Source organism: Rattus norvegicus, chromosome 8 (genome assembly GCF_036323735.1).
Source record: "Rattus norvegicus strain BN/NHsdMcwi chromosome 8, GRCr8, whole genome shotgun sequence".
Classification (NCBI taxonomy): Eukaryota; Metazoa; Chordata; class Mammalia; order Rodentia; family Muridae; genus Rattus; species Rattus norvegicus.
In genome coordinates this window covers 114,741,894-114,764,933 of record NC_086026.1, presented here as the reverse complement: position 1 = coordinate 114,764,933, position 23,040 = coordinate 114,741,894, and the positions used below count along the sequence as shown (strand labels likewise).

At 44.0% G+C, this 23,040-nt stretch overlaps 1 protein-coding gene across 14 annotated transcripts in view; it reads left to right on the top strand.

Moving 5' to 3' along the window:
* Positions 1 to 23,040, top strand: part of Nek11 (NIMA-related kinase 11) — a 259,233-nt gene that overhangs the window by 140,309 nt on the left and 95,884 nt on the right. For 10 of the 14 annotated variants that reach the window (XM_017595687.3, XM_039081562.2, XM_017595681.3 and 7 more), the window contains one exon: positions 21,931 to 22,011. The exons of the other annotated variants lie outside the window; for them this stretch is intronic. In XM_017595687.3, the coding sequence (XP_017451176.1) occupies positions 21,931 to 22,011 (81 nt within the window). The remainder of the gene's footprint in view (positions 1 to 21,930; positions 22,012 to 23,040) is intronic. 14 annotated transcript variants of the gene reach the window in all.

Below are 23,040 nucleotides of genomic sequence, written 5' to 3'. Positions count from 1 at the left end.
CCATGATTCATATTCTCTCTTTCTCTCCCCCGCTCTGTGAAGTGATATATTTTGCTTGTTTTTAGGTCAGACATTAATTTACATGATTCTAATAGGCATTCGAAAATTTTGCCTTCCAACCCATATAAAGTGATTTTTTTAAAAGTCAGGTGAGGGTCCATCATACCACATAGTAATTGTTGTAGGTAGGAATGCTTCCTTTATTGATCACTTGTCAAGCTCATGGTTCTTGGAAGTAAAACAACAGTCTTTACAAAAGGAAAAATGAAGTTTTTACAAAAGGGAAACAAAATGCTTTGGCAAGGCACTGTAGGAGCAGCATCTAATGAGTTTGTCACACAGGACTGACATCACTTTCCACCAACTTCTTTTATTTCTTAACAAAAATAACTCTCAAAACATAAAACTTGGAAGCCTTCAGAGGGATCTTAAATAATTGTCGAGCGTCGTAGGAGCAGTCTGTGTGTGAAGACAACCATGGGCTTGAGTTATTCTAAAGTCTGTCAGGTTTCCCCTGTGAACTGCAGGGAAGTATGGCTGTGACGTTGCCAGCATCAGCAGCTCCCCCGTGGCACGATCCTTGAACCCCATCTTGTTCTAGGTATTGGGGTCTGCATGTGGCAATAGGCTCAGATCATAATGTGAACGGCCTTCTCCAGCACTGTGGTAGCTTCCTTCTTTCCTTCCTGCTAACCCCATTTGGCTCATCAGTATTTGTTTCTCCTATCTGTTCCTTCCAACTTTTAGGGAGGATTATTACTCTTAAAGATTGACCAGTAAAGCAAATATTTCAGATGAGTTTAAGATGCCTACCATCTTGATTTATGTTTTCTGCTTGGATGTTCGGGGTTGCAGAGATCAAAATGGTTTTCCCCTTTTTTGTACCCCAAATAAATTTTCTCCTGTTAGTTTATGGAAAAGAAACAAAGTCAACCCCTGTGCCAGCTGCATTCAACACGATCCGTTTTTTTTTTTCTCTTCCAAATAGCATAGAATCCCCACCCTCTGCCCTCAGCCTCCCCACGGCTTCATTTTCAGACACAATTTGACAACTTATGCAAGCAGATGCTTATGAACATATGGTCTTTAAATACTTTACATAGTATTTAGCATCCTTTTTATTTCTGAGATTACAGTTTCGGGTAAGAGCAACCTTTGTGCGTTCACAGCACTAAATGAGAAAATTTAGAGGCATCCTTGACAGGACTAAACATTGCTTTTAAATGCTTTATTTGGCTGGGAGTGGTGACACTCAGCTAAAATCTCAGCACCTTAGGGGCTGAAGCAGGAGGATCGGGAGTTCAAGGCCAGTCTGGGATACATAGTGAGACACTGTCTGGAATGGAAGGAGGGCGGGAAGGACAGAGGGATGGAGGCAACAGAGGGAGGGAGAAAATAAAGGGAGGAAGGAAGACCCTGTTAATTCTGTATGTAACAAGGAAAATAAGCCAACATGCTTACATGCCACACTTTCCCTATCGCTGAGAACTTTATTATCCCTTGAACTGCCCTGACATCATTGCATGCTCCACACTCCTACAGCCACTGTGTTCTGAGTTCAGACTTCCATTAGCAGGCCGCCATGGTAAAGTCATGTGTCTCCCGCTGTATTAGAGCTATCTGATGATTTTCGTGCTGGCAGTATCTGCTGGTTTTATTTCTCAGGGGTGGTGCTCCTGAGCAGGGCTTAGAGACAGGAGCCTGTCATAGCATGGCAGCTGACAGCTGTCCGCTAGCCCTTTGCTGCTGATGTGTAACCTTGGGAAGAGCATTGCTGGCATCCTGAGAGCTTGCTAGAAATGGAGACTCTCGACTGAGTGGAGCAGAAGATGCGTTTAAAACAGCCAGTGATTTGTGTTCATATTAAAGGATTTGAAAAGCACTGAGCTAGACTCTAAACCCTGCTATGGTGTCTGTCTGGTTCGCCATACACCCTTCCCCGTGACTAGCTTTGTGGTGATTCTTGCTTAGTATTTATTGAATAAAAAGCTAAACCTGGGTTCTACAAAGAGTACTACTTTTTGTTAGAAATTGTGTGTCGGCATGCCTTTCTTGTAAGGATTAATTTGTTGGGACAAACATTTAGACAAGTTGGTAGAATGTGTGTGCTCAGCATTCTCCTAAAATAATTTCTCTCCTTTCTTGAGGAAGATCATTATCTAATTTACGTATAAGTCTAAGGTATAAAGAAAGGTGGAAAGTAGTGAGTGTCTGAGACACAGGGAATGATCCCTTGTGCATCTTTCTGAGTTCCTTGGTCAGTGCTTCTCTCCTTACAGAAACATCCACACCCAAATAACACCTTACAGACCAGCAACAGCATAAATGGTGCTTTTGTCAGAAAGGACCACACCCAACTTTCCTAGAAGTGGCCACATCACAGAGTCATCCTCCCTGATGTATTTTTAAGTGTATTTGCCTCCAAGAATTAAAAACACCAAAGAGGTTTGGGGGATGGTGTGTGTGAATCAGTGGAATTCCTGATAAGTAACACTTTCCATGTCAGGATATATGCAAATAGGGCTTGGTGAAGTATTCACTGTTTTTAAGTAATAGACTTATGAGTACCACTCTGAAAATACTTCTTAGTGTGATTTTGTGAGCATGTGAGACAGAGTTAGAAGCCAAGAGAGGCACTGAGAGCATTGTCAGCTGTTAAAAAAATTGTAGCATCTGTGGTATGCAGACTTTGAAGCTGACCTAACACTGAGTGGTGAGTGGAAAGAGAGGTGGGCTGCGAAGAGTCGCAGGCTACCCTGGAACTCCCTGCCAGCCTCAGCCATCTGCTGCCCAGCGATTCCCATAAAATAATGCTCCCTGGGGCTGAAATTTCTGTGGCCTGGTCTCCAGTAGAAGTTCAGCTGCTCAATTGGTTTTCCATACACTGCAGTGGAATATCTTGGCTTTTACGTGTCTTGAGATAACTAGCAAACTGTAGGAAGGACACCTGAGAGACATCCGCAGATGATGCAGTAGCCCACTGGATTATTTCTTGTGCTTGAGATGAATAGGGTGGTGATTTGCTAAAACCTCCAGTTTAGGCCAGTTCAGTTCTTTTTTCCAAATTACCTTCAATATGTTCAAAGAAAAATTGCTAAGATCTAGAACATTAACAGATTTCATAAATCACCTCTGAAACTGAAAGCCATTAATATCTTAAGAGGTTGGGAGCCAGAAATTTTTTCTCATTTTATCTTTGTCATTATTGTTCAGTTTTACTACTTACAAGGTGTGTAGAACATAGGTAAAATGTTTTCAAGGCTACATGCTTTCATCTACTTAGTGGAAATAATAACCCAAATTGTAGGGGACTAAGGACAATGTCAAGAGTAGCACAGAGCTCGAGTTGGAGAGAGCACCCAGTCATCTTCCATGAGAGAAGTGCAATCAGTGTCAAGGCAAGATACAGTACTTTCTCAAGGTCCACACACAGCTTTTGAAATTAACAGTTTAATTACCCAGAAAACGGATTATAATTTATTAGGGTCTTCACTATGTGAGTTAAGTATAATCTGTAATAAAAACATTTTATTTTTTCACTTCCGAAAGATACAAACTCACTCAGCCTGGTTAGTTCCGCTTGTCAAATTGTGGCCATAATGATGTCCGTTTGGGCCAATTAGTTTAGCACCAAGAAAAATGTTTTTGTTTGTCAGGACCTTAGACAGCACCCAGGATTCCTGCCAGTCCCCGGCAGGTGTGTAGGGCAGAGCTGGCCGCATGGTGATCCAAGGCAGGAAAACCTATCTGCAGGAGTGTGCCCCTGCTCTCAGTCCTTGTTATGCCCAGTGCGAAGCTTGGAACAGAGCTCTTTGAAGGAAGTGCCTTTGCCAGCCATCTGGAGTCCATATCCTGGCAGATAAAAGTTCAGCTACAGTCTCTAAATGCATAATAAATGCAAATGTCCTCTGTGCTAAGGAGTCTAATAAGAGCAAGAATGTACGCCGGTTTTCCCACTGGACTCTCATTTGGGATTTAGGGCAAATCTGTCAGATTAAAATGCAGAGCTCGGGAGGATCTTTGCAATGGAAATACTCAGCCAATTCATGCAGTTGTTATGGTGGAACTCTCTGCTGTGGGTTTATAATGAAATTGGGTGATTTGCCTGATACCTTGATAAGTATTCTATAACTCAGCGGCCATGTGCACAAGTGACCTCCTGCCTCTAGGCAGGCTTCTCTGAGTCACTTCCATTTTTTTTCTCCTTTACTTAGAGTATGAAGAGACTTCATCCATCTCCTTCACCACAGTGTAGATTTTTAAGATAAGGAATGATGGGATTTTTGCTCTCTTTGGGAATGTACCTGGTGTTTGAATATTCTAGAGATGATTTATATGCATAGCTTTTGCATTTGATTCATATCACAAATCTATCAAGATAGACAAGTCACATGCTACAGATGAAAGTCACATGCCCTAGATGAAAACTTGTTCAAAATGATACTTTGTATAATTGTGTATCACAGGGTTATACAGTATATATTATTTAGATACTTTATAATGATATGGAAATTTATTTTCTTATTATAATTTTATTCTTTGAGCATTCAGTGTATTTTGATCAAATTCATCTTATGCTCCCTATCAGTACTCCTCTTGAATTTCCCTACATTCTTCTCCCAACTTCATGTCCTCTTTTAAAAAACACTTACTGAATCGATTAAGCATTGTCTATGTGCATATGGATATTGGGCGACCCACTGGAGCAAGGTCATTGTACCAGAGACCGCACCCCTAAAGAGAATTGGCTTCCCCCATCTACCAGCCTTCAACTGTCAGGAGCTCCTCAGTTAGGGGCAGGAGCGCCTGTGCCCTCCATCAATACTGGGATGTTGACTAGACATAAGAGTAGCTGTAGCCAGCTCTAGATTATTCCAAGTACAGCAACAGAATCCCCACTCCCTAAGTGGGGAAGAGGCAGAAATGTGGTGAGAATGCTGGTGTTGCTTGTAGTGTGGATTGCCCCATGGAGTAGGTTAAGCCTGTGACATTGGCCATTGAGATGGAAGGCATGAAATGACTTCTCAAAGTGAATTCAGGCTAAGTGTAGCACTCTGCGTTAAGGCCTGAGACTCAGCCTTGTCTGTGCCCCAAAGTAAAACAATCGTAACCACCTGAGTTTGGTCCCTGGGTGACTCTGTGTGTGTGTGTGTGTGTGTGTGTGTGTGTGTGTGTGTGTGTGTGTGTCTGTGTGTGTGTGTGTCTGTGTGTGTGTGTCTATGTGTGTGTGTGTGTCTGTGTGTGTGTGTGTGTGTGTGTGTGTGTTGGGTACAAGCTTTTAACTGGATTACTTACCTCAACCTCTACTGGAGATTTATACAATCACCATGGAGTCTTGTCATCTTAGACTCTTGCCTTAGAAGATCTTGATCAAAGGTTCTCAGCTATCCTGAGCATCAATCTCCTTGAAGGTTACTGAAGCACATTGATGGGCTAGTGGCATATGGATGCTGGCAGGTCTTGTGGACACTTTCCAACCTTGTGGTAAGTGATATCCCACGAGTATCTTGAAATCAGCCATGGTGTGACAGAGGCCACCTGCCAGAGTTTCTCTCCCATGAGGAATGGGTCACTCAGTGTTTAGCAGCATGCCCCTGGCAAAGAGCCTCACCACCTAGACCTTCTAATCAGTAGGTCTAGATAGAGCCTGAAATTTTCATATCTAGTGCACTAATAGTTTCTCTACCGCCTTAATTTCTTCTGATGATGATAAAGTAATCAGACAAGAGCAACTTAAGGGAGAAATGGTTCATTTTGTCCTGCAGCTCAAGGGTTTAGCCCATCATTGTGCAAAAGTCAAGGCGTCAGGAGCTTGAGGCAGCTTGTCATGTCTCATCCACAGTCTGGAACAGAGAGTGGTGGATGTTGCTTCTCAGCTCCTTTCTCCTGTTTGCACGGTTCAGGACCAGTCCCAGATGCTGCCTACAGTGAGCAGGACTTCCCGTCTCAGTTCACTTGTTCAAGATAATCCCCATAGGCACACCCAGAGACCTGCCTCACAAGTGACTTTACATTTCATCAAGTTGACAGTTGGGATAAATCATCACACCAGGGCATGCTATTGATGCAGACAGAGAGAGTGTACACTAGAAGAGATTTGTCTAGAACAGTCCTGTATAATTCAGGAGCCACTATCTACAGGTGGCTTAAGACTTCCAATTAATAGTTCTTATTCTCTGCATGACCGGCTGTTGGTCTCTGTGTTAACTGCAATCTACTACAAAAAAGAAACTCCTCAGATTAGGGTTGAGAGATGCACTTTTTCACTTTGAAATTTTACACTTTACGAAAAAGAAAAAAAAAAGGAACAGTATGTTTCTGTATGCCTCCAGTTTCCTCTTGTGATAACCCTACCCGACATAATACAATATCAAAACCCAGAAGAGTAATATCAGAATAATACAGCTCAAGTACAATGGTAGTTAGGTCTTATGCCGCCCTCCCGTCCATGGTCGGGTCTGCAGTTCTAGGGCCTAGCTGAGGAGGTCTCATTGGTTTTTAGCTGAATCTCCCTGCTCCCTTCTAACCCTTCCCTCATTGTCTTCAGTGACCTTGACATTTTATTCCGACCTCATTGCATATTTTGTAGACTGTCTGTGTGGCATTTGCTCATAATTAGACTGAGGCTATGTCTTCTGGCCAAGATGGTCATGTGTCTGACATGGTGAGCACACTTGATGTCCATGTGCTTGTTTACTACTGGTGCTAACCTGGATCTCTTGAACAAGGTGATGCCCATTGTCCCTGGCTATTGAATGATCTCTAGTTAGCATTTTTCAAGCATTTTGTTCCCAGGACACCTTTACACTCTTGAAAAACCATTCAGAGCACAACAGAGCTTCTCCTTCTCTTAAAAAAACCCTGATGTAGATATGTGCTGTGTCAGATAGGGACAAACCTTGAAAAACAAAACAAAAATGTAGGACTCATTCGGGCTAAGAAGATGGCTTAGTTGGTTAATTGCGTGCATCAGACCCGAGTTCAGATCTCCAGCATCTGAGTACAATACTGGGTATGGTGTTGGGCATCTGTAACTCAGTACTGAGACAGTCAGCGGGAGTGGACAGGGAGAATGGAGCAGGAAGAGCCACTGACCTTGTGACCTTCGAGGTTCAGTAAGAGACTGTTTCAGAAAATAGAGAGTGATTGAGAAAGACACCCAATAAATACCTATAGCCTCCATGAGCCTGCACACACACATGTACATGTGCAACACTCATGACCACACACACTCGTGCACTACACATGTACATATGCAACACTTACTTCGCCCACATGCACCACACACACACACAGTCATCTAAAGTAAGAACAATATACCTAGCTCATGTCAACAAAGATGGCATATTTCCCATTAAAATGAACTGTTTTCCAAAATTAAAAATGAATTGAGAATTGATATTCTATACATTTGCAGATTTTCACAGTTCCTCTAGTAGAAGGCAGCTGTTTTGTGTTTGGGTCTTTGTTATATTACATGCTGTATAATCTCTTGGAAGCTCCACTCAACCCAGAAAGTCAAAAGGGGAAAGTGCTATGAAATATTAAAGGTTTGGACTCCTTGCTCGAAGCAGCCCAGGAACTCCCAGGGGTTCCTGGACCACTCTTTTGAGAACTGCCATTCTAGGCACAAAGAAGAAACACTAAAAAGAGGAGGTATTAAATATTCCAGGAGATCATGAATAATTTCTCTAGTCATTCTGCTCTGTTAAACAATTCTTAATAATCCAGAGAAGGATAATGGGGCAGTAGGAGCCCATTTTGTGACCAGGGTGCTCCACAGTAAAAGCTCTTCTTATTTAAATTTCATAGGTTTGAAGTCATTAATAAGCAGAATTAATGTTGCTGATATTACTGTAATGGTCATAAGAATGTGCAGTCTTACTGCGAGGGTGCACTTTATGCTCTCGACAACATTGTATGTGCTAAGTAGGTAGCTGAGAGATTGAAATTAAAGTTGCTTGAGGGGGTCCCCTACAGGGATGCTTATATGGTGAAATAGTTCTCTGACTTATCTATCCCTCCCAAAGACTTTGGGAGCTTCTAAATCAACTACCCAAATACTGGACTCCAGCATCTGCTGGGCACAGCACTTTCTCATCATTGAAGACCCCCTGGAAGATGCAAATGATCAGATAATGTGTTCCGTATCACTCTTCGCAAGTAAACAACCCTTGACGAGACAGAGTGTCGGCGAGTGCAGCCCATATATCATAGCAGGTTCACTTTCAGCATTTATCATTGTGGAAACGGACCCTTCAAATGGCGGGAGAGATGGTGGTGATGCTGACACGTGTCCCAGGTGGGATTTCAGAATGCATCTTTAGATACATTGTTGTATGTCAGCATTGATGAATTGAACATGCAACTCTCTCCATTTCGGCTTATCGAGTAATAGTCTTAAATGAATGCATTCCTGTTTGTTTGATTCTCTCTGGGGAAGATACGAAATTACTTTTAGCTGAATGGGGTATGAAAAATTAGCTGCATTTGGGAAAATGCATTTAATATGCAGACGGGATAAACACAATTCTACTTGGGTGCACAGTAAAACACCAGTGATCTGAACTGTATGAATCTTGCTATTCATCTCCGTCTCTTCCATTCTGTATGTGTTAGCTCCCAGAGTCTCCCAGGGCTTCGTTGCTGGAACCTGACTAATCCAGACCCTGGGTTCTAAATTGGCTCACACCTTACCACACTGTCACTAAAATTCCTCTTCCTCATTATTCCTAATAGTTATTTCCTTATATGTGTATTACGATTTGTTTACCTGCTTGTATTTGCTGTGCTTGGGATTGAACTCAGGGCCTCAAGCATGCCAGGCCAACCCTGAACTCACGTCTGGTCCCATTTTCTTTTACCTTAATTTCATTATTTTAATGTCATTTGCATTAAGTCTTATATATTTACCTTCTGTGAGTGACAGCATTGCATGTATGCCTATGTATGTACATGTGCCTGTGGTGTCATTCCTCAGGACATTCCTCTCACCAGCCTGCAACCCAGGAATGAGAGCTGGCTAGCCAGTGAGTCCAGGAGATGTGCCCCTCTCTGCTGCCCTAGTCACGATGCCTTTTAAATGAGGATTCTGAACCCGGACCTGGGGCCTTGTGCTCACAGGCCAGACGCTCTCCTGACTGAGCCAAGTCCCCAGTCCTGGCATTAACCTTTTCTAGTAACATTTTAATAGCAACCACCACTGTTTTAAACTGATTTTTGTTTATCTTTTTGGTAGAATATCAAAATAGTTTAAATTTGTCAAAACCGTTCCCTTCTATTTCCTTGAGACTCTTTCATTCTCCCTATCCTGTACATGTGTGTGTCTGCCCAGTGTCAGGGGTTTGCTGTTTGCGTTTCTTTTTTTAATCTGATAAACATCAAGTGAAGAAAGCTTGCCCTGTAGTGAGGTGCGTGATGAGGCTGAGCCCTGAGGTCGAGTCCAGCCATCCCAGTAGCAGCTGAGGATCATAGATCAGGTCTCAGCACTGCCAGCTGTGAGCTGGGCTCTGAGGCGGTGCTGCCTTTCACACTTGAGGCCCTTCGGTTGTCCAGGTCTAGCAAGCCATCGCTGGCTCGCCTGCAGAATTGCCCTTACCCAGTGCAACCCCGACTATGCTCACTCCGTCTGCTACCCAAGTGATCTTTCAGTTAGATTATTTCTGAGATAGGGCCTTATGTAGCCCAGGCTGGCCTCACGTTCATTGTGTAACAAGCAATGACCCTCCTGCCTCCAACTCCCAGTGCTGGAATCACGGGTTCTCTATCAACTACAAAGCCCAGGTTTGTGTGGTGCTGGGGATAAAGTCCAGAACCCTGTAGGAGCTAGACAAAGCACTATCAAATGTGCACCTTCAGGGCCACTGCACAAGTTATACCTGTTGGGTACCATAGACCATCAGTGACCACACAGATGAGGTGAACGTGCTCTCCTGGAGTGGCATGGCTGCTTGATGCTGGAACCCTGCTCTTTTCCTCCAGTGAGCAACTGTTGGTATGCACATAGTACCTATTACATGTAGTTAAAATATACAAAATATGATGTATATATAATGCACAATAAATATATGTATATATATACACATATACATATAATGAACATTTTCTAGCCCATTGGTTGTGATTTCCATGTGCAACTCTGTGACTAACACAATCAGTGATTTGTTGCCTGTGCCTCAGCAAATAAATGAATGCTAATGAATATGCGAATACAGACATTTCATATGGATTTGGTAGCTTATGTGTGATAAGTATTGAAAGCCCTTTGCGAGCTAAGATGATGATAATAACTGTATCATTATGGTAATGACTAAAGTAGGAACAGGATGATTAAGATATGTCTACAGTCTACCATGATAAAGAAAACCTTAGACTTTCCAGGAAGATACGATAGTAAACAGAACCACAGATCAACATGAAGAATCCAAACACTTGTCTACTGTTCATGTAAATTTATTATAGAAAAATGCACTATCTTATTTAGTAAAAGAAGATGTTTTTAAGTAAGTGATGTTGGAAAAACTGCTTTTGAAAAAGGGTAATTTCCTACCTAAATAAATGTTATATAAATTGAACATGTAAGCATATAGAACATTAAATAGTGTATTGGAGAATAATTTTCTAATCTTGGAATATGAAATTTCTTTATAATTATGACACAGAAAATAAGTGCTAAGGGAATAAAACTGCCGGTCAACACACGAGCAAGTGAATAGTCAGCTTTCAAAAGAATAAAGGAAATCAAATGAGCAATAACCAGTTTCGAATGGGTCGATATCCGCAGACAGCATGGGAATGCAAGTTAAAAGTGCTTCGAGATACCACCTCCCCCAAGTCAGAATGGATGCCATCAGCAAATCTGAGGTCGAGTGTGGGAAAGGTGTGGAGAGGAAGGGACATGACTCACTGTCTGTGGTGGTGCAGATTCATATGGTCATTATGGAAATCTGTTTTTATATTTCTAAAGAAATTAAAAATGGAATGACCATATGACCACACTATTTAATGTTTTCACATATACACAGAAAACTCCATACCATATCATGAGATATGTGCCCCCCGCCCCACATTATGTCTAATAGAAAAACTACAGTCAGCCTAGTTGTTCATTAACAGGTGAATGACACGCAAAGGCACGCATGAGTACTGCTGAGCACGGAGCAAAGTTAACGTTTACAGACCCACAGGAAGTGGACAGACTCAGAACGTCTGATATGGTGTTCTCCTTCCTGTGCGGGATGTAGACACACTCAGAACGTCTGATATTGAGTGTTCTCCATTGTGTGGGGATCTCGGGTAACGTGTTTATGTGTTAATACGTGTACATGTGGGTGCAGCATAGCATGAAGAGAGAACAAGAAAGGCAAATACAAGGGATGAGGAAGGACTGGATGCTGGTTACAGAGACAAGTTATGAAAAGTATAACACTAACACTAATTGTTTTTCTAGTTCTAATTCTGTCATGGATTTTTTGGGGGGAGAGGTTGGTGGTTTAAAATTTAATGTGAGGCTTCAGATTGTCCACTCCAGATTCCTATTCTACCTGTATAGAAGTACATTGAGTTGCATATGCCTTGGGTCCAGTTAATATTGGTATGTGTTATTTATTTGCAAGTTCTCATAAACATTTTATTTATGACACAAACCCATAAAATATAAAAGACATACAGAATAGTGTATATGGACACAAGATTTCTTTATTATATCTGTAAAATAAGAGATATAGTAAAATGAGATATATCAAGTTAAAGTATTTCCAATTCTTATAATTAATGTATTTTCCATTATATAAAATAGAATATTTTATATATATTTCTTTAAGTAATTAGAAAAATTGAGAACAACCCAACAGGAAAGGGGCAAAGAAAATCACTAATTTCATGAAGAACTACCTCAGTGACTAAAAGTGGTTTGACCTTACTAAATATTGAAAAATAGAAATTTTACACTGTGATATGCCACATTTTCTAAAACAACAAGTATTTTGAGGACTGAGACTATACAGTGTTAGCTGAAGTGTGCAGGAAAACAGGATTATTTATACACTGTTGCTGTATAAAGGAATTTGGTATTAAATTCCTTTCTTTTTTGTGGGGCCACTTTGTGCGGCCTTTCTGGTATAAATGGCTGGGCATTGCTGGGAACTGCTTTCCTTGCCTATTGAGCAGTGGGTTGCTTCCTTCGTGAGTCAGTGATTCGGAAAGGATTACGTATAGAGTGCTGATGTGGTTGTTGCTGATTCCGAAAGGATTACATGTTGAGTGCTGATGCAGCGATTGTAAAACACCCTGTGCCGCAAGGAATGCAGTGTTCCAGATGGTTAAAAAGAAAAACTAAATAAATTAAAGATGGCATCTTACAAAATGCAATGAACTCCTCCTAATGATGTAGAGAGATACAGTAGGTCTCCACAGGACTGGACTATGCCACAGCCAGTTAAAACAGAGATCCCTCGGTGACCTGATGTATTGAAGCTGACACAAACTGTAAAGCAATAATGTTTCCCATGTTTAAAGAAGCAAATGACCAAGCCAGCCCAGTCAGTCAACAGGGTCTCAAGGGAGGGAGGGTTGAAAAGACAAAGACAATCAGACATCATTATAACATGACTCCAGCCAGTGCTGAGGCTGAAGCAGCTTTCCTTTTTCCCAGTCTGCTTTTCTATCATTCTAGGTACATCCACAAAAACATGGTCAGTTCTTAGACCAAAGACAATGTAATCAAGCCAAGCAGTAAACAAGGAGATCATACAAGGTCATAATCCAGCCAAGCAGTAAACAGAGCCCCATGGTCACTTTCTAATATTCTTACCTGAACCTTAACAGATAAAAGTGTCTAGAATTGATGATGTATAACATCAAACAATGTGAAAGACATAGAAATTCCAAGTAGCAAAATACGGAAGGAAAGGAAGAAAGAAAAGGAAGAAAGCTACAGGTTGAAAGCAAGCTATAGGTTGATAACCGTATTAAACGTCAGACAAGCCAAGATGGCTGTTCTTAAAGGAGCCCAGAGAGGAGAACAAGAGATGATTTGCAGAGGAGATTTGCCAAACGTACTGCTCACCCGACAGTGGCAGAGCACGACATCTACACTGTGTGGAAAGACACCTCCAACTTTAATCCACAGCGAGTGGACCAAGGAGCTGAAATTAAAATCACAGGAGACACTAGGATAGAGTCACTAAGACTCAACTAAAAAAAGCCAGAGAGCACCAACTGTCTCCAGGGCTGCAGAACTGTAGAACAAACTCTTGCTTTGCTGGCACGGTATAAACTGGTGTGTGATCTTTGAGGATAGCCCCTGGCATCATGTGACATAGCTCCACAGTTTAGCCCCAGAATCGATTCCTTGGAACTATGAGTGCATGAGCGTACCAGGAAATCAGTCACAGAATGCTGTGATGACCCCAGCAACAATGGGAGGGCTTAATAATAACATAAAGTTTTAGAATTGTCCTTGGTTAATCTCCACTGTTAACTCATTGGATGGAGAAGCACACATCTAAGTGAGTCAGGACATTTCCAGGGGGTTTTAACTAATGATTAAGGGGAGGTGAACACCCCTTTGTACAGTGACATCCTATACATGTGGGGCCCATATGGAATGACAAGGGAAAGGAAAAGGCTTGGTGGAAAATAGGCACATTGCCCCCACCCCCTCTGTCTCTATCTCTGTCTGTCTCCCTCCTTCCCTTCCTCCTCCCTCCCCTTCCTTCCCTCTCTCCCTCCCTCTTCATTTGCTCTCTCCCTCCTTCCCCCACTCCTTTTCCTCTCTTTTGTTCTTTTCCTCCCCTCTCCTTTCTGGTCATCATTGTAGCTGCACTTCTGTGCTGCTTCCCAAACTGCCAAGACTGGAAGTTTAAAAGCAATAAGCCTCAAATAAATTCTTCCTCCTAAATTGTTTGTTGTTGTTTTCTTTTTGTCACGGCGATGGAAAAGCTACTGCAGAAAGTTGATCCTAGGAACATGGGTCATTGATCTGACTATATCTGATAAGGAGGTTCTGAGACTTTTGGAACTAATTCGTGGCAGGAATTTGGAAGAGTTTAGAGATGTACCAAAGGAGCATTGGAACACTGTAGGCAGAGCTTAGTGACTGATTCTGTTAAAGCTCAAAGGCCAGAACGAGGTAGGACCGCAGGCAGTAAGGGTGTGCTCATGGGCAGACGGGAGCAAGGCTTCTGTTGGGAGTTGGGCTTGGGACCATGCATGCTACATTCTGGTAAATAATTTGCTTATTTATATCTGAAGCCCATGACTGTAGGAGGCTGGATCTTAAAGGGGCGGACAATTCATCTGGTAGTGGAGAATTCAAGGCAGGTACTGTTAAGGCTAGCATCTGCAAGATACTTGTAACCAGGTTTTTAGTGAGAGTTTGGAGCAAAAAGCAGAGCAGAAAATTTGAAAACTGGGACATTTTGCCAGAGAAGGAGCACACTTCCTTCTGACACAGAAGAAAGTACAGCTGCTGGAGAGATTAAAGCCATAAAAAAGCCAAACCCTTTGCATCAGCTTAGTCAGAAACTGGTCAGATTCCACCAACTGCAGGCTCAAGGATACACAAGAGCAAAGTTATCCGAGAGACATTTCCCTTGAGAGGAGAGACTGCCCAAGGCATCTTGCTTGCACAGGCCTGCTTAATATCTGTTTCTCTAGGATCTGTTACTCCATGCTCATCCACTCAGGCGCTCAGAAGCCAAAGCAGCTATCATCTAAGATTGCTTGACAACTGTTCAAGTTGGCAGGAGATCTTAGCGCTGGCCTCATGAGGCTGGGTTTTAGGAGCACAGAGTGCAAAATAAAATATAAGGTCGTGGAGGTTTCTACAGGCCAAGGAATATGTGCCAGAATCATGGGAGGCAGTGTCTGAAAGGTCGAGTGGTGATGGTGAAGCCGGAGCTGCAGTGGAGACTCAAGTAAGATGGGGATGATGGTGATGTGAGATGTCTGCCCAGAACACTGTAAGCCGTGAACATAACCAAGGGGCAGGTCTCTTGAGTCGTAGGTAACAAAGACAAGGGAAGGGACACCTAGACCCTTGGGAGCTCTCATCACTATGTACCTCGAGTTCTGGACATGGAGCTATGAGGTTCAGTGTTTTCCCTGTGTGGTTTCTGTCTTGCTTTGGTCCCATCCACACACACCCCCCATTTCTTTTTACCATACACTCCCATTCTTTGGAATGGGAATTTTTTACTCTGTGTAATTGTACTCTGTAAGTATATAACTTTATTTTACTTATACAGTTCCTCACATCGAAGAGACTGTTCAAATGTCAAAGCAGATTGGAAACTTGGACTTCCAGTATTGTCAGAGCAGTGAAGAGTACAGGCGCTCTAGGGGAGGGGCTGGAAATATCTTATAATATGAAGTGATATGAGTCTTTGGAGGCCAGGGACTGACTATTATGGCTTAAAGAGATGCATTCGGGCATCAGGTTGACAAGGACTAGACTTGTGATGGCCAAGCTTGATCATCTGTATAGTTAGAATCTCAGGATTACCAAGACCCACCTCTGACTCCGTCTGGGTGGGTATCTCACATATTAAGAGAAGAAAGAACCACCCTAAAGTTGCCGACATCACCTCATAGGCTGGAGTCAAAATGAAATAAAAGAAAACACATGTGCAAGCCTGCAGGAAAAATGAGACGCTTCCTTTCTGCCTCGTGGGCTCTATGGTTTAGTCTACTGTGTCTATACCTGACTGCCAAACCTGAGGGACTGAAACCTCTGAAAACATAAGAAAAGTCCATCGTTCTTCAGTAAGTTTGTTTATGGCAGACTTTGTCATAGCAACACAAAAGTAATAAGACCGTACAACCAGGCACTGTGCTGCAATGAAGTGGATGCTCTTCAGCTCTGTGACAAATAAGATTAAGAGAAGCAAAGCCCCAAACTCTCTAAGGTCTGATGCCTTGTGCCTGGCCTTTCCAAGCAAGCAAGTCAGGCTGCTCTCCAGGAATCGGACATGACTTGGAGCAAGGACTAAAAGCAAGGAGGTAAATGGCATGGAAGTTAAAATCCTGCTTATTCCTAGCGTGAGAAGCAAGGCCTGAAAGCAGGAAGGAGGCATGAGATCCCAGGATGTGGGCATGATTCTGGATCCGGGGCTCACTTGTGTGCTTCTTGTCATGAATATTGCTTTTGCAATCATGCTTGCTTAGCTCAGGGGTTAGCATGTTAGCGGCGACTTAATGAGAGCATAGGCTATGTGCTCAGCTGCACGAAGAGTTCTCCTGACCAAAGAGTCCAGACCCATTGTACCGGCTTATCCTCCAAACACACTGTCCTCTGCCACCTACAGACTGTGTACATGATGGCGGTCATCAAACAGTACTGTGCCAGTCCATCGTAGCTTGGGCAAGTTCACTCTCAGCTAGAATCAATGAGATCCCCTTGTGAAGCTTCCCTCGGGTTGCAGCGTCATCAAGAGCACCGTGCCTGTCCCTTTGCAGATGTGCGCCTGTGTGTCCACTGCAGCTGTGTTTGGCATCCCATGCAACTGCTCCAGGGCAACTTCTCATTAACGTCTCATGAAATCCTACAGTAAGGGGTAGACATAAGGGATATAAAATAGATTATAAGTAACGTTCCCAGGTGGAGTTTTGTCTTTTACTACTCAAAGCCCTAGGTGAAGAGAAAGCTCGTGAGCCTGTGGGCCAGTAGAGGTCACTTGATCCATGCACTTTGTCCCCTATCTATGCACAGCCTCGAGGAGTGTCTGTTGATGAGAAGTATCTGGGAAAGCCTCACCTTGCTGATGTCAGATACTGAGTATTTTTCCTCTCCTTGAGTTTGCTCTTTGGACCCTGAGCAGGTTGAGCTTTCCTCAGGTGGAAAGGTCTCAGCTTCACGGTGAGAAGTCTGGGCTTCACTGTCTACAAAGTCATTGATATGGATAGGTCTCTCTCCCCTCAAAGCAGTAAGTGGCGGTTATTCTGGAGCTGAATATGCGTGGACAAGGGCCTGAGAATGCAGCTTTCATTTATCCCACACACCATGTTCCAACATGGAAAATTCTTATGAAGCTTTTGATGGTAACAGGACAAAGAAAGGTATGAGTCAAGGCATTTTAAAGTGCTTTGACGGGGACATTAGGCAAGTTAGAGCAGTGCAGAGAACGTCTGCTAGAGATCTCAGAAGTTACCTGGTGACACTTTTTGCCTTGGCGTTGGTAGAGGCTAAAGGGTCTGTTTGTACATTCTGGAAGGATCTATCTAGTAGTTCCATGGGTGTTAGGTCACACACTGGACAGACAATAGTTACTTAGGTGGCTTAGATGGTCCAATATAATTTGGTGTTAGACCTGCATTATCCCGGCTTTCTACAACTACAGAAGTTCTAACGAGCCGTCTAGCCTTGTAAAATGTTTACCTCACGTGGGCATGGCATTTTGGGAGAGAACTATGGCTGACAAAATGCTGGGATGTAGCTCCAGTCCCACCATGGGTAGATGATCTGGAAACAGCCAGAGCCTCAAGCCAAAGGCTGTTGTTCCCAACGCCATGGTTTCCATAAAATAGAATTCAGCATCAGAGGCTCTTTTGTTGTGTGAGGATTTTGCGAGCTTCCTTAAGTAGCGAGTAGGAATGATGGAGTCTCGTGACATGCTACCTCTGTTGCTGTTACTCAACTCCACTGTTGCCCACTGGAATGGTGAGAGCAGCCGCAGCAGATGACACCGCCGTGGCTGATTCCCACAGATGTGCGCAGTGCAGAAGTGGGCAGTACAGATGTGACCTGCAGGCTGTGGGTTTCCCACCCTTAGCCTAAGCCATTTGTCTGCCTGTTGTTTCTGTGTTCTGAACATCTGGAAAATGTCGATGAGGAAAGAAATTTTCTTTAAATTATTCTCCTTTTCCCTCTTGAAACTTGGCTTTGACCTCATTGAAATAAAACCCTTTAGCACTGTTAGCATACAAATGCGTGCTGTGTCTATTTCCCCTAACTTATTAATGAGGGAAGACTTAAGTTTCTAGTGGAATGACTTAGCATCCCTGTTTACAGACAGAGTTTGATGCAAACCAGTAGGCATGCCCTGGGCTTTCTTGATTGTTGCATACAGTGAGGGCAGGGCACACACACTGTGAGGGAGTGTGAACAGGAATACCAGTGGCGAGGAGAGTGAGGATGTCAATGGTTTTTTCTTCAGTTGTGGGCACTAGTTTCTTGGGAGGGGGGTTATCAGCTAAGCACGAAGTGAGATTCAGTAAACACTGGCTAAGCAAATAGTGCCAATATGTAAAGAGTTGGGCCCAAGTCGGGAAAGGGAAAACCAGAAGGAGGGATGGTGGACATATACTGTGCTGAGCTCACTGAGACTCTGGGCTGTGTGGGCTTGAGGGAAGTGAGTCAAGGATTCATTTGAGCTTGGCACTTAGCCTGGGTTAACAATCTTCTGGGCAAATTAATATGTAAATGAAAAAGAAGCTGTGAGAGATCTGGTCCAAGAGTCAAGAGTAAGAGGCAGATGGGGATGTGGTTCTGGATGAGAAGTCGAGGAACATTTAAGGTGGAGGGCGAGACGCATGGTGCCCCTCCCTGTGCTCAGAGGAGGTGTGGAGCAGCGGTGGCAGGGTTGAGAAGCCAGATGGGAGCAACCCAGCAAAGCTGAACGGGCGGGCGTCAAACAAGTGCCAGGGAAAATTTCCCCTGGTACAGCGGCCATCACCAGAGCCTGCCTCACCACCAGACCCTTTGAACCATTTCCATGTTCAGCCTCCTAGCATGGGCTCTGTGGGAGGAGAACATTCTCAGGCCATCAGAGCCTGCTTTGCCACTACTCGAGAAGAGAGGCAACTGCCTGTTTAAAAACAAAAACAAAAACAAAAACAAAACCCCTTGTCCCTAGCCCATGGAGGCTCTCTTTACACATCCACTGTTCCCTGATACTGTCCTTAGGATGCATGAGCTTAGGTTTGTGGGACTGCACTGGGCCTTTCAGAGAAGGAACCCTCCTAAAAGCATCTTGGAGACACTTTCTTAAGAGCCTCATCCACAGCAGGGGGCGTTTCCAAAAGCTGGAGGTAATTTTGGCTTCTGAAAGAGGTCTGCTGGAGGGAGACTCATAGAGACTCTTGTTTTATCCGTATTGGCTTTATTGGTGTGCCATTTGCCCTGGGATACCTATTGTTACCTCAGTCACCAATAAAATGTGATTTTTAAAGTTAATTTTACATTTTTCTTTATGCATATGGGTGTTTTGCCTGAGTGAATGTCTGTGTGCCCTCTGTGTGCCTTCAGTTGCAAGAGATCAGATGCCCTCTTTTGGCTCCATGGTTGTGAGCTATCATGTGGGGACTGAAGACTGAACCCAGGTCCTCTACAAGAGCAGCTAGTGCTCCTTAACCACGGAGCCAGCTCTCCAGCCCCTCCAAAACATGATTTTGGTTACCAAGCTTTTGTGCCAGTATTTTCTGCATAGTCTGACACAGCCCAAGGCATGCTGCCCGCCAAAGCGAGGTTCCAGCCCCCTGTAGGGCAGCCTGTTCACCTTATTCTGCCCATGGTGGGCATTGAACACACTCCCCAGTGAGGCTTGAAGACTCCAGGCTAAGTGAAGGTGACAAGAATTTTCTGCAAACAAATGCAGGAGAGAAATCTACCAGAGGGTTGTAGGCAGGACACTGCAAACACTTGGAGAAAAGGCTTTTTGAGACAGGAGGCTGGTTCTGACATTAGTTTAGAGGTTTGTTAAGAACTGAGTGAACACTGCTCCCTACATGTGGTCAGTAAGTTCCTCAGTACTTGAAGTAACCTAATGTCTGCATCCTGAGAGGGTGGCCTGAGTTCTCTGGTCACCCTGTTTTCTAGGTCAGAAAGCAAGCTGAAGAGAATACTCCAGGAGGTCCCGGGATGGTTTCTTACAGATTTAGTGGGCAAAGTGAGTAATAATCAGGTTTCCTCAAACACCTGTCTACATGTTGCTATTAGTGTGTTTGTTCAATGATTTTTAAATCAGTAGATTTGATTAAAGCATAATGTGTGTCTTACACAATCAAAGAGAGAATTCAGGTCCGACTTCCGTTAGACTTAAGAGTGCAGTTCTAACCCTTCCCTGAGTCCAGCCTGCTGCTTGCTGCCTGCTCCATGGTCTATCCTGTGGACTTGCTGCCTGCTCCGTGATCTATCCTGTGGACTTTGGGGCTTGTCAGCTCCCATAACTGTGACAATGTGAGGCAATCCTAAAACTGTCTTATCTCACATACCCTGAGTCTGTCTTCTCCCCTCTCCTCCTCCCTGTCTCTTCTATCATTCTGCCATTGATTTATAAAATGAGTACTATACACTTATTCCTATTTATTTCCTGAGAATATGAGAAGGCAACTGTTTCCAAATTTTATAGCCATGAAGTATTTCCTCTCCCTTGACCCCTATAACCCCATCAACATTTCACCAAGCTACGAAGAGGCAAATGCCAGCTTTATGACAGGAAGTTCTAAGCTCGACCAGAAATGTGCGCCTTAGTTGACGTGTGCGATGAGAACCATCCAGAGCACCACGCCCATGCTCTCGGGCAGCAGGCTTCCCCCATGCATTCTGTTGTGATCCCTGCTCATCGTGTGTGTTAAGTGTCCATGTGGGTGAATGGAGAGAGTCCTGCAACAGCAGGCCTCATCTGGCAGCTCCTTTCTGCCTCCGGCTGCTGAGTTTGCAGAAGGAGCTGCCAGTGGGAGAGAAGTTCTCCAGGACACAGGATGGAGAAGAGAGAGGATGGACCGAGAAAACGGGAAATCCCGGCTGATTCACAAGGCTCTCTCTATGTCAATCAGCACGTTGCCAGAGACACTTCATGTATATGGAAAAAGCTGTTAGCGAATAAACACAGCAAGCCTGAAATAAGAGGGAGAAGCAGAGACCTTGTTCTGTAGCGATGCAGACTTTGTGCAAATGTTAGTTATAGTCCTCTTTCTAGACAAATGCTCACTGGCCAGGAGTAGAGAGTAGTGGTTGATTCATTCACTACCCAGTGTGGTTGCTTGGGCCAGCAGCATCTCTGTCACCCCGGACATGTCAGGGACGCATGAACTCAAATGTTGCTAAAGGTCTCAGGTGACTTGCGTACTGTTTGAAATGAGAAGCATACCTTCGTACTTTCCTGCCCTTTCATTCCCCAGTAGGGCCTTAGGAGGTGGCTAAGTCATGAGTCTGTAGCCCTCGTGACAGTATTAGCATCCTTGTAAACAGACACAAAGTAACTTGCCTTCTGTCTCTTTGTTCCCTGTCATGTGAGAATATAAGAGGGGAGGGCCGTCTACAATTAACAAGGGCTCTCCCGAATACCAGTCTGCCAGCACCTCTATCTAAGACTCCCTAGGCTTCTGAACGGTGACAGTTCTGTATGTCAGCCACATGCTCTACAGTTCTGCTGTAAAAGCCCAGAGTGACTGCAGTGTCAACCCACCCATTCCTCCAGCTATGCGCCATTGCACCTGAGAGCACAGGGAGCCTTTGATCATTTCTTCCACACTTTGGGGTTCGGCTGCTGAGCCCCATGCTGTAGATGAGACATCTAAGGCTCAGGGAACTTAACCTGGTTGCTTAAAGTCTCCAAAGTAAAGTGCCGTGTGTCAGCAAATACCATACAGCCATTGTGCCAGCCCTCAGGGCCACTGAGCAATTTCCTGTATTGCCCCTCAGAGAGTGGATATCCCAGCCCTTGTTCCTTTCTCTGAATCTGGTGGGGAAAAAAAGACAAATTTTGCCCAGTTGTTTTGGCTTTTGCTCTGCAAAGAAAAAGGAAAAAAATGTTTAGAGAAATGTTATGGTTTTGCCCAAGGGAGAATCAGTTTGACACATATGATAAAAACCACAGACTCTAGAGCTTAAGGGAGACCTATTTCCAAAATGATCATGAAGCCCCACTCTCTCCCCCTTCCCCTCTCTTCCTCCCTCCCTTTCCTCTTTCCGGTTCTTCCTGTGTATAGATCCCTTGGGGCTCTCAATCAAATATGGAGACATCCCTTTGAATAAAGCGGCAGAACCTGATGTCTGTATGTATATAAAAGGTACTGTACTATCCTTAATTTAGCCCTCCATACTGAACGGGTCATGAATATGCATTCTGGCTAAGAAAACCTCCTCTCTTCACAGTCTCGTGTGTGACACTGCAGGCTAAGCTAACCAGCACAGTTAATTTTAGCCCCAGTTTTGAGGGTTTATTTTAGAAAAGGTCAGGGTGCTCACCTATAGCTCGTTATAGCACCCAAGAGGAAAGGGTGGAAGAGAGAGCTATACAACCAAGCAGCTGTTAGCAGCCCCCTCCCCCAAAACTGGAAGTGCATCGTCCCTGTTTGATGTTTAGTTTCATGCACAGTTGCCGATAGTTTGACAAGATGCACTTGATCATTGTTACCGTCATGCGGCAGGTGGCTGCCACTGGGACTTGGGCGGTCCATGGGGCAGTTGTCCCTGAGGTGGAGTGTAGGACTGGACATCTATCAAAGATCTTTGTGTAGATACTCTGCAAAAGGAGGTAGAGAAGCCATCTCAGGCTTGAGGTTTCCATGTGGAAAGTCCTTCAATGTGGCTCTGGTCCAGGGCTAGCAATGGGATAGAGTCACCATCTCCCTCCCGCTAAGTCTAGTGTGGGTCCTGGGGTTTCATATTCCTCTAAGGGGCGGGGACTGGTGGTGATGGTGGGTGCTATGCTGGCTGGGGAGGAGCAGAGCATGAGAGAGGTGACGTAAACACACTCCAGGGCTGAGACTATGGGCTGTGGACCAGCAGGGGGAGCAGTAGAGGCCAGACATTCCAAAGCATGGCATGGGTGGAAATACCTCAAACCTGTCACCGAGCTCATGGAATGTGGCTGAATTTGTCATTTCATTTTAATAATTGTAATTTAAGTGCACACACACACACACACACACACACACACACACACACACACCTCTGTCTCTGCCTGTACCCAGGGCCACCCAGTCAAAGTCTCTTTTGACTATGTCTGTAAAGGAAAATTGTCAAATTCTTTATTAGGCTGGCAAAGCAGGCCACAGCCTGCTGACAGAAAGGCCAACCCGAGATCTCTGTACTGA